Source organism: Hippoglossus hippoglossus, chromosome 4 (genome assembly GCF_009819705.1).
Source record: "Hippoglossus hippoglossus isolate fHipHip1 chromosome 4, fHipHip1.pri, whole genome shotgun sequence".
In the NCBI taxonomy this organism is placed as follows: Eukaryota; Metazoa; Chordata; class Actinopteri; order Pleuronectiformes; family Pleuronectidae; genus Hippoglossus; species Hippoglossus hippoglossus.
In genome coordinates, this window is record NC_047154.1 from 22999558 (window position 1) to 23012620 (window position 13063).

Genomic DNA, 13063 nt, shown 5'->3' on the forward strand with positions numbered 1-13063 from the left:
TTTTGCACAAAACTTTATTAATAGAAAAGATGCAACTACAGGACAAAAGGAGTCAATCAAGAGTTAAACCAATCTGATACAGAATATTTAAGATTTATGATCGACTCAGGTAGTGAGATGCTTTCATGACCTTAAAGATATAGAATTACCACAAATGTCTTCCACCATATTACTTATACATGCTTTTTCTTGTTAGTAATTCAAAAACTACTGAACAGACTTCTACGAAACTTGGAAGGATTGAACATGGGTCAGGACAGAAATTATGATGATTTTTTGATCTCCATTGTTTTGTTGGCTAAGCTCTAAGACTTAACTTAAACGGACTGTTGGGCCTTTGCAGAACTTTGTGCTCTAGTGTAATTTAATAAATATTACGATCTGAAAACCTTAATTAATACAGTGGTGCAACTGAACGGCTCAAGATGAAGCTGCATTTATTCTGGGAGATCTTGTTTCACACCATGTTTCAGCATCTTCCACTGAGACTGAAACACAATATACAAAAGACACGAGTACGAGTTTGATAACACACATTTATTATTAAAAGGTTATAAAACTGTTGATTATTGACACAACAGAGCAGGACACATGTGTTACAGGAGGTTTATTCATGTTTTAAATCAGGAGTGTAGTTTAACATTAGCACTGATTGTTGTTGTGAGAGAAACCAAAGCTGCTCACTGGTTGTTCATTGCATCCTGGTGGCCCTGCACAGTATTACAACCAAAGAAATTAGCAATGCTAAACTAAGTTAGGGTAAATGTAATGGTTTTATTTAATGTAAACATTACAGCAGCACGGCACCAGAAAAACAAGAGGAAGTGAGTTCTGTGCAACTTCAAAATGAAAGTTTCACACACACATCAAAGATTTCTCAACATTTCAAGTTGTAGCCACCAAGTGACTGAGCACAGAGCGACGACTTATCGGCTTTATCTTCATCCTCCAGACGGTTTTATTTGAATTCAACTCAAAACAGCTGTAGCTGCTGATTATTTTATTCCATACAAAGTTTATAAGCATATAAAAGATATGAAAATATATATTTTTTTACATTTTAAAAGTCTCTAAATTGCTGTCGTTAGCCCACACTAGTATTATTCCAGGTTGTTGAATAGTGTATATCTATACATTTTATATATATCAACAGTTAAGTTCGCTATTTTTGCGTGTTGATGCACAAGGTCACCTGCTAAAGGGAAAGATGACGTGGTTGGCTGGAGTCCAATATCTCATCTGATGTGGATATAACGTTTAAACCATAATTAATTAAGAGCATGTTTGTTTGACAGATTACGTTGTGAGAGTCTCCCTCTACCTCACATGGTATCTGGGCTTGTTGCCTGGATACCTCGCAGCCCTGAGCTCTCTATGGTATTTCTAAAGGTGTCTCATCCTCCAGTTACATTCCTTTATGGATAACTGTCTCGGTTTAGTGTCAGCGAGACACTTTCAGGAGAGTTTTGCTCTTTTGTGGCAGAAAATCAAAGACAAAAATGACTGTAATTGAAGCTGCAGTGTGAAACCTAAGGCATATCTGAGCCGGTCATCACACGCAGCGCAGTATGCACATGTAAGTACGACGGCGGATTAGGGCCATGTTGAGGAAAAACTCATCTGAGATTTGGGAATAAAGTCGTAAACAATATTTTTTTTAGATTTCACTCCTTCTGGATCCAAAATCTGGAACCAAATCGATGTCTCAAAGACCTGATACTTATAATAATGTGTCCAAAATGAAAAAGATTGTTATTTGTGAGACCTATAACAAATATAACCTAACAAGATGCTCCATGTTCCTCATTTAAACACAGACAAAAGACTGATGTTCTGATATTCCCCCTGTTATATGATAATAAATTCATAATTTATTGTCATATAATTACGACTTTTCCTTGTTCTGGTAATATTACAACTTTATTCTCGCAACCTCCTAATGACTTTCTTCTAACACGTCCATAATACTCTGTCGTAGAAAAGGAAATCCGTCTCCCAGTTACAGAAATGCACATGTTGTCCCTTCAGTTGCGAATATATTTAAATAATTATTCCAGTTGTCTCCCCAGCTGCTGTGAGGTGTTTAGGGGGGGGGGGGGAGACTTCACAAAGAGCCGGAAGGACTCGATAATCGTAATTAACGTGAATCACAGTTGAGTCACATGTTTGGATCTGGGCTCAGCTCGACTCTGATCACTCCCTGGATTCTCTCGTCTGTTGTCTTCCTCGGAGACGAGCTGATAAAACACGTATTAACCCTTCAAATCGTATTAAATGTCACATATATATTATCTCAGTTTGAATTCATGCACTTGGAGACCAGTCACCCTTTGAATGACTGCGGCAGCTCAGAGTTTAATAATAAATGACGATGAAATGTCAGATTATTATTCACTGTTCAGGCAGATGATTGTTTCTGACTTTTAACTGATGGTGATATTCAGTCTTTTTTCTTCTGCTGGCTGTTTGGTTTGTTTTCATTTCCAACAGAGCTTCCTTGAAGCTTGCAAGTGAAATTGAATTTGAAATGAAAGCCGTTCCCTGTAGTGTTTTAACATCTCTGCCCACTGTGCATCCACAGAACAGTCTCTTCCCATTTTTCTCAACAACTGCTTCGAAAGGATTTATTCACCAAATTACAAGGAGAGAACGTCGAGTAATGTTTGATGGAATTTAATTTCTAAAAAAGCTAAATAACAATAATAATCATTCAGCTTCTGTGAACAGAAGAGTTTGTGTTTAAACAAAGGGCCGTCAGGGTTTCAGTCTGCACAGACTTGCCGACCAACAGTCAAATTTTTCATGCTCCGTGGTCTGAAGTATCACATAATTGGTTGTTGCCTATTGAGAAAGAATAAGTACACATGAGTATCAATGACCAGCCTCAGGGCGCTTTCACACCTTCCTTGTTTGGTTCAGACGTCTCAGTTCAGTCTGAGCCACAACACAACCTACACTAGTGAACCTAACTGGTACCGCGCCCGATGTTTAGTTCACTCCCTCAACTGCAGATCAACCAGTTCACGAACCAGATTAAATGTAAATAAAATGTAACGACATGAATCTTAGTTCAGACCATGATCCAGACTTTCAGGTGTGAAAGAGCCTGAATTCATCTCTGTGTTCTGAGTTCACCAAAGTTCCTTCACTGTCAATCTGAAGCTGGTTTGACTTCAGATGTGAAGGTCAAACCAAACCAAACGGCCCTTTGAGTCCAAGTCAGTCTGCTCTGTCCTATATTAATCTCTATTTACACATCAAGCCATAGTTACCTATAGAAACTCTTCATATAAATATATAATATATATATTTGTATTTACATCTTTCTTCAAAAAAAAAAGTAGCTAGTGCTGTGCAAACTATCTTAATAGAGTTAAATACAAGTACACACATGTAGAGGTCAGTACAGGTAATATAAAAATGCAAACTGTGCAACTGCAACTGTGACAAACCCACAGTCTGTGCCACAAGCTGGACCCCCCGATCGGGGGGGTTTAGCTGTGCTTACGAAAACTTCCACCACCACCACCACCAAACATACAGTCTGGGGTCGTCTCTCTGTCTCTTCTGTCTCTTCTGTCTCTTCTGTCTCTGTCCCGGGATCGGTCTCGCGGCGGTCAGCGCGGTTCCCATGTGGACAGCAGGAGGAGCAGTGGGGTCACCAGGGTCAGAGGCTCCACAGCCACGATGTGAGCTGAGCCGCGGACGACCACCTGACAGGAAGTACACAACAAGGTAGATGGTTACAGAGGAAGAGAGTGAGAGGAGAAAAGAGAAATGGAGAAAAAGAAGGAGGGAAAATGTGATTTGTGGAAAATATTAATTGATTATCATTTCGTTGGCAACTGTGAGCAACCAATTGTGTATATGGGTTTGTATATGCGTATGTCATTCACCGTAAATAAAGGAGGACAATATGTCTACACTACCAAAATAAAGCCAAAATATTCAAGATATGGGCGCTGCCATTTTGCATTAGTAACATAATTTGAGAGAGTCTGTGCAGTGGCCAGTGTGGAGCCGCTCGTAGGCTGTTGGAAATGGTGTCAGTACATAGTGCGTCCATAATATGCTTATTATTGCCATTATTATTTGTATTATTTGATTTTTAAAGTAATTAATACAATGTTTAGAAAGAAAATGTTACATTTTACATAAAAAATGTTTATTTTCTTTATTCAGGTTCCAAATAATTAGTTAAATTTGTTTTATTTTTATTTCTAGTTAATTATAATAAAGTTTAGGATTAAACTGTAATCATATCAGTTATACCTCATTGAGTTCGATAACATCTTTGGAATCACAGCCAAATATGTATTTTTTGGAAAGTATATATCTGCCAATATCTGCCAACTCCAAGAGTCCATGTTGGTTGGGCTCTAGAAAACAGTCAGTTATGGTTCATCACACAGCAAAGGAGACTCGGACACTAATGGGTGATGTTTTAAACTGTCACAAAGGAAGTGAATCAGAGGAGCTGCGTCAGGTCCTGTGTGACAGAGCGCTGCAGCTGCTGGAGCGACAGATCGTACTTTGAGTTCACTTCACAGTGAGTAGGCAGAGCAGCTTGTCACAATGTTGTTGGAAAAATAAAAATATAAAAACAGCAAAACAGACACAGATTTGGTGACAGAGACACAAAGATCCTTCACAAATGCTGCAGATGAGTCATAAAGAAACGATAAAGCTGTCAAAAACCTGTATTTCCAAATGTCTCTCTCTCTTTCTCTGCGCTCACTCGACCTGCCGCTCCTCTGCTGATTCACTTATGCTTAATCACGTATCTGCCTCCAGTCATTAACACACTGAAAGAAATGTTGCACGACACTATACAACACTTTTCAGCTTCTTCATTACGTTGGCAGTCTTCAAAATGTGTGTTTACCATCCCAGCAAACCAAACTCCCACGGGTCCCCTGTGATGTTTACATTATGAGAAGCGAAAGCAGTCATGACTTGATGCTACACCTTTTGACAGCAGTGTGAGAGCAATGACTTTACCTGTGGAGGTGAGAGGTGATGAGGAGGGACGGGGCGATGAAGAAGAGGAGGCCGAGCTTCCTTCTTCGTCTCTGGACTGTGACCACTGGCTGAATGACCCGTCTCGTCACCTAAACACATGAAGCAATATGATGATTAGGTGAAACAGTGTGAATAGATGTTAACATTCATTATTTTATTTGTTGGACTGCTGGATCCGGGCCGATCCATTAACTTTGTTTCACTTTCTCTGCAGGTTTTCCTGTAAAAATTAATTTAATCCATGGTGGGAGCGGGGGTGCACGTGCACACACAAGAGCAATGCTCTCATGCACAACAGATTCCAAGTGACAGGTACAGAGGCTGAAGAGCGAAAGACAAGTTCTCGCAGGTGCGTGCACGACTGCAGCTAAAACTATGAGCTCTGCGTGGACGGTAAAAACTTTATGGATGATAGCATGACCATGCAGCAATGGAGAATAACACAAAGTTAAAGATCCTGTGTTTTATTGAGAAGTGCAAATTTGGTTTCTTATGAAACTGTGGTGGGAAGAATAAGGCGAGCCAACACAGTCTAGATAATAAACCGGATGAGATAGGGCATTAGCTTTCTAGTTATATTTATATGGTTTATTTCCTCTACATTACAGGTTTTTCCCAATTCCCCATAGGATTTTATTGTTGGTGTTCGACCTTGTGCAGGTGTCAAACATTTTTTTTTTTAAAGTATCCAAATGAAACCCAACATTTGAAGAACTGTAAGTGTCTGGATGGATCCAAGTAAAATTTAAAAAGGAAACAAGTCCAGTCTTTTAAAGAAGTTCTTGTCTAAAAGCACTTTCTCTATAAATAAATAAGTCCATAAATTAAGGGGAATTGAGATTTGTTTAAGCCGTTCCTGTTTTCGGTTTCATGATTGCACAAAACCTTTCATTATTTATGGCTGTTTTGTTGTTGTTTGGACCTGAAAGATTTATGGATTCAAATCATTTCAACCCGACCCACCCACGCAGCATGAATACTGTAACACTCCCCTGCACACGCGCACACGCACGCACACGCACACACACACACACACGCACACACGCACACACACACACACAGAGACACAGACGTGTGAAATGTTGCTTCATTTAATTGGCATATGGCTGGACTTCACCAGCCGCTTTAATATGCATGTGTGTGTGTGTGGGCAGGACTCCAGGCCCCTCGTGGGAGGAACTCAGGTAAATGAGCAGATAAGGAGACAGGAGGGAGACAGACTGTGCTGCCAGCTAAATATGCTCATGCACACACACACACACACACACACACACACACACACACACACACACACACACACACACACACACACACACACACACACACACACACACACACACACACACACACACACACACTCACAGGCTCGTCTCCAGCATGATTTCAGAGGACAATGCATTGACCTACATCGATTTCTTTTCTCTGACCCTAAACTAAACGACTGCTTCCCGAACCCAAACCATAAACTTAAGCTCAACTTAACCTTCAAACACGACTTCATCTTCAAATGTTCCAACTCTCGATAACGGGGACTTGTTTTTTGTCCTCGTAATGTGACTGTAAACAGGTTTAGGTCCCCACGACATGAGTAACAACTGGATCATAGGCAGAGATATTCTCATACTCACCTGTGTTGCTCACAAAAAAAAACGCTCACAACACTGACATCTGATTCTGTCTCTTACAATACACATTGTCCTGCAGTACAATAGACAAAGAGCCTCTTTCAGTTCCTGAGGAATGAGGTGAGTTGGTTAACGTGCACACACACACACACACACACACACACAATACCCACAAAGAAGGCAGGAAAACACCCATATAAAAATACACACAAACAAAAAAGCGAAACTCCTGTATGTAAGAATCTCGATATGTTTTTTGTTTTTGACAGCGTGTCTGATTCTGATCCTTTACTCAGAGCAGAATGTTTGATTAGACATCTGTCATTTATTGTGAGCTCGCCTGACAAATAGCAGCATTAAGCAATATGGGTTCATAGCTGTGTGTGTGTGTGTGTGTGTGTGTGTGTGTGTGTGTGTGTGTGTGTGTGTGTGTGTGTGTGTGTGTGGTCACATCTGGTGTGAACCTGTTCAGGAATCAGAGCTGGTAATAATCAGAGATTATTTCTCCTCGGCAATAACAAGTGCAGAGCTACAAACTCATACATCAGTTTTATTACAATCTCTCTGACTTCTCTCATCACCGGTTTCTGCTAAAACTCATTTTCTTTTGCTCGTACAAGGACCTGGTTAAAATGAAACTAATGTAGTTTTAGTCAGGTTTCTTTGGTCAGAGGCCCAAAACGTGTTTTGTGAGGCAACTGTGGCGTTGATGTATAACCACCAAAACTGAATCAGTTCATCCTCGAGTCCAAATAAACCTTTGGACCAAATTTGAAAACATTCCTTTGAGGTATTGTAGAAACATCGAGTTCACAAGACTGGGACGGACAGTCCCTCAAGGTGCTGCTGACCTGTCCAGGATGAACCCCGCCTCACAACCACTGTCAGCTGGGACTGACTCCAGACCCCCCCCCCCCCCCCACCACCCATCAAAAGATAAGCGGTGGATGGAACAAAGAACGGCAGCAAACCAGTGATTCCAGCACTAAGGCTGAATGTCTCATTGTAAATTAGTGTCGCTGCACCTTCTGTTTGAAAAGCTGCTTAGTATGTGCATGTGCGTGTGTGTGTGTGTGTGTGTGTGTGTGTGTGTGTGTGTGTGTGTGTGTGTGCATTGTAAGCGGGTGGTAACAACCAGTCTCCTTCTACACGCCCTTCGGCATGTTTGTCTCTTAGCAACAATCCAGAACATGTCACACATGGCAGATTGGCTAATACATTGCACACACACACACACACACACACACACACACACACACACACACACACACACACACACACACACACACACACACACACACACAGAAATGAGTGATGAACAATGTCACTGGCCATACTCATGGGGTAGTTTAACCTTTACTGCAATCTGTGTGTGTGTGTGTGTCCGCACAAAAGTGACATTTGAAGGATCACGTCCTGTGGCAGATCGTGGCAGATCGTGGCAGATTGTGGCAGATTGCAGGTCGGAGCTACATCAATGCAGCTAGAAGCCTTTTTTCTTCTCAATGAGGTAAAGAATAAAAACATGAAAACGGCTCCAGTCATTCACAGTTTGCGTCTCGGGAGCAGCTGATGTGACAGTTTACGAGGAGCGACACAAACAGTCGACGTGTTCTGTAAACTGCCGAAAACATTCAGATGCTGATGATTCATCATCACAGCCTCTCGAACCCACACATTCCTCTTCACCGCTGGCTGTTGGTTTAAATACTGTTTCAGAATAACAAGATAAAAGTGGAGCAGGATTCAGGTGAAGGATTACCCAGGGGTGACAGTCGGGTTCCCAAGCAGGTGGAGAGGGGCCATAAATCACCGCTGCCTCTCCAGTCTGTTGGGGATCTGCTAGTTTTTGTGTGAACAGACAGACTTTGTAAAGAAAAACATGAAAATTATTCTAAAATGTGTATTTCCAGCAACTATAATTACAAACTACAGCTATTTGTTATAACCTTCTGCACTCTTCCCCATTATTTATTCTCATTTTATGAATATTGAAAGTATCTTGTGTCCAAATGCAACACTGCGCTTCTTTGGGCACCAACAACAACAAACGCCAAACGTCAAGCTGAAATGATGAATGTTTCAATAGATTTCTGGAATTAGTAAATAGATTTACTGTCTATGGTAAGTGCGGCAAAGGCCCCGCCCACCCTGGGTTTCCCAACATAGATCAGACGACAGCTGCTCACCGGTAACACATGTACTAACACAATTATAAACCAACCAACATGAACGGTCCCGTGGCTCAGCACAGAGTCATTATTTTACACTTTGTATTAATACTTCTAGGTAAAAAAAACATGATTTAAACTTCAGAATTGAACTTGTTTCCTGTAGTTTGTGCTGTGATGTGCAGCTCGGCTTGTTTTTACATTTATACAACAGGTTGGGTTTCTGCTGCCCTGCCTCGTCTCTCCGCCACGAGTGCAATGCATGATGGTACGCAGTGATCTGTAAGTAACCATCGGATGGACACTACTTGTCACGATGCATTGTGGGAAACAATGAGTGCATTAAATATTCGGACAGCCCTTGAAAAATGGCGAATTCCCAATATGGTGGACTAGTGAGGGATTTCGGACACACGTCTATGGTGGGAACCAAAAAAGGAAAACTAGATAATATTGATAGAATACTTCAGTACTACTTGGGTCCTGGACACAACTGGAACAACAGTAGTTATTTACCAAGCTTTTCCATTGTGATACGTTTAAATAATATATATTGTAGAGACTAAAATATTCAATCATTTACACGTGTGGTTCTTTGATGCTGAAACAATGTTCAGCGTTCCTGATCTGTAACCAGCACAGTATCCATTCCACAGGCCCGAACCCAAACCTCAGCAGAACTGTACGTCATTGTCCTGAATGCATTCCTCCAGTCTGCCATGTGAAACTCAAGCCCACTGACAACACAGCGTCTTCCAGATAACAACAGACAACACTAAGCAGCGCATGTGCTGTTTGTTTGTGTGTCACACGTTAGTTATGCTTTGATCACACACAGCAGAATGAATGCATCAGGAAGTGGAGTCTCAGAAGTAACTGCAGGTTGATTGTGTGTAGCTTTGTGTGTGTTTGTTTAGGTTTAGTTGCGAGCATTAAGGCAAAGACCACGGCGTGTGTGTGTGTGTGTGTGTGGGTGTGTGTGTGTGTGTGTTTCCATGTGTGTGAAATATAGTGCGATAGATCCAGCTTCATAATGATGGTGTCTGATATCAGATGCCTGTAGTGTATTGTACTGAACTGTCGCTTTAGGCCCCAATTATGCACAATCTTGTTCCTCTCCAATTTGTATATACACCAGTCACTTATATACACACATAAACAGACACACACAGACCCACACACACACACACACACAGACACACACGATATGAGGTGACCTTGAAAAGCGTCTGGATCGCTGGCATGTGTACGTGTAGGCGTGTAAATGTATCCCTCGCTTTTCAAGCTGAATCAGTAATAAGCATTTCATTACTTCAGCCTCAGTTCCCTAGGGAGGGAACACACACACACACACACACACACACACACACACACACACACACACACACACACACACACACACACACACACACACACACACACACACACACACACACACACACACACACACACACACACACACAAGAAAAGAACAGAGTGGCGTCTAGGTGGAGAAAGCAGGAGGCAGGATGTAACATACATAGATACTGCTGTGGAAATCACGTTCTTGTTTACAGCACGTCGACACCGGGGTCGACGCTCATCGCCGAAAGCTCTCGAATCTCGTTCTCTTGTTCCAAGTGGACATCTTCTCCGGCGCATATCTACAGCTAGAGCTCGTTTCCAAGTGATGCTCGTAACAGTTAATGGTTTGTCTTGTGCTGAAGCATCTTCCCAAGGTCACACCTGACGAGGTTAAGCACGGTCTCCGGTGGAATCATAAAACGTTCGGTCTGTGATTGGAGGCGGATGAAAGGATGAACGCGGCGAGAGGGATTGGTTGAAGGTTGCACATCAGCGCAGGCCAATGGGGGGCTGTGGTCTGTGATGTGTGTGGCATGTGAATGCTCATTTGAATACACGAGGAACGAAGCTGGAGAAAGGGAGACAAAGCAAGGGCGGCGTGTGGGCGGGGGGGGCGGAGGGGGGGGGGGGGGGGGGGTCCTTAAAGAGGTTAAGCGTTGAGAGTAACAGCATCAGTGCCGAGGACGAGCGCTAATAAGCAGATGATGCCTAATCGGATTTGCATGAACCAACTCTCTCAGGTGTGGAGACGAGCGGAGTGAAAACGTGCAAACAGACAGGTAGTGAACAGGGGATGACGGCCAATGGAGGAGCTGCTTGATAGAGGTTGTGGGAACAGCCCGAGTTCACAGTCGCACAGATTTATTCAGTAGATCCACATTGTGCCGGATTTCATGTGAAGTTCGATTCCTTTTCTCTCTGGATGTGTCGGACTAAACTGTGAGAGCTCCTCTGTCGCTTTGAACGAGAGTGAGAGCAAAGTGAATGTGCAATTCTTTAATGAGCCGCAACTCCTGCCGAGTTACTATCATCTTAACCAGTAACACACACACACACACACACACACACACACACACACACACACACACACACACACACACACACACACACACACACACACACACACACACACACACACACACACACACACACACACACACACACGAATCCTATCATTTATGACTTCTCACTGCAACCACCGTTACCCCCTGACGTCTTCTCCTGAATCCTCCGTCTTCTCTCCTTCTTCTTGACTTTATCTGTTTGTGTGTGTGTTTGTTTGTGTGTATGTTGTGTGTATTGTGTGTGTTTACCAGGTCTAGTCAATAAACCACAAGCTGTGAGGTCTGGTCGACACAAACAAAACCCAAAGAGAACAGTTAAAGGGAAAAATAAACCACCGAAAATCATACATTTATATATATGCTCTTAATCTGCTTTTCAAATTAAGTCTGGTGGAAACACAACTGCTGCCTGGATTTCAATAACTTGCCTTTTTGTGTGTGTGTCGTAGCAGACCAACGTGCAGAGGAACAGGTTGGAGACTTATCGCTGGATCCACCCAAACATTTAACAGGTTCTTTCTTGACCGATCCTTTCACCACATTTGTGTAGTTTTTACAAAATCCTGCTGAAAATTCCTGCAACCGCCCATTTCTCCAGACACATACCCTCCACACTGGATAACAAACTGATGAAACCATAACCTTCTTGGTGAAGGTAACAAACAAATAAAAAAAAATGTCAGGAGAGGTCATTTGACCCAACAATCTGGATCTAGTTAAATGAACTAGATCCAGATTGTTATTGGATCTGCACCAAATTGCACAAACTCATATTAATCCCTAAAGATCCATGATTTTTTTTCCATCAAGAATCATGAAAATGTCTCTGAAAAATTGAAAATGTTGAAAAACACCTCATGTTATACATGTGCTAAATAAAGTGAAGAACATTACTGGATCCCCACCAACATCTTGGAGGTTCCTCCCTGACTGATACCACATTCTTCCACAAAGCTTTTTGGAAATCTGTTCAGTTGTATTTGCGTAATCTTACAAACCAACCAACAAACAAACGGACAGGGGTGAAAACAACCTACCGGAGGAGAGAAAAACGTATAGACTCACATTGATCCCTGATTTGTATTGAATACAGCAGCTGCACATCTCAGGAGACAGGGATGCTCTGTTTCTGCAAACATCTAATGACCTAATGTGAAATCCGGATTTACAGAGTGAAGCTGCTGTATCAGTAACATACCGACTGCATTCATAGCATGTTTTACACTGTAATGTCCTCCAGTGGAAGCATGTACACAGACAACTGCAGAATTTATAGGACTGATCAATCCCATCCAAAGGCTCTCTGGGAACTTTTATGGCTACCAGTGCAGATTAGAGGGCTCACCAGACTTTTTTATTGTTCTCCCTGGCTCCCTTCAGAGAGCGGTGGACGCTTACGAATGCAGATCAAACTGTCCTCGGGGCGGAGGGACAACACGCTGGAGCTCGGGAAAACACTGGCCTTCCCCTTTAAGACGGAACGGCTTCTAAAGGCTTTGTGAATCCGGCCCCAGGGAAGGGGGGGGAGAGGCCGGCTCATGGAGCAGGGCAGAGACGATGGAGGGGAGATGGAGGGAGGCAGAACACAGGCTTCAGATGTGTGTAGAATTACACTGTAGTTCTAGTATTTGGTCTAGGTTTATGATAAGAACCAAATATTGACAGGAAATTTACTTCAAATGAAACTATACTTCATCATATTTCAATATTTCAGACAAAACAAATGTACATTTCACACATAAAGAGTCCAACGCCTTCAAAACAACAGGGGAAAAATGTCCGCAACATTCAGATGAGGGGGTGGCGTCTAGAACATGCAGAAATCAGGACACAGTAT

At 42.2% G+C, this 13063-nt stretch overlaps 1 protein-coding gene across 1 annotated transcript in view; it reads right to left on the minus strand.

Moving 5' to 3' along the window:
• Nucleotides 1-522: 522 nt before the first annotated feature.
• Nucleotides 523-13063, minus strand: part of LOC117759858 (glypican-5-like) — a 43311-nt gene continuing 30770 nt past the window's right edge. Inside the window, exons 10-11 of the mRNA XM_034582319.1 lie at nt 5002-5111; nt 523-3713 (exon numbers count right to left, since the gene is read on the minus strand). Of these exons, the coding sequence (XP_034438210.1) occupies nt 3618-3713; nt 5002-5111 (206 nt within the window). The 3' untranslated portion in view covers nt 523-3617. The remainder of the gene's footprint in view (nt 3714-5001; nt 5112-13063) is intronic.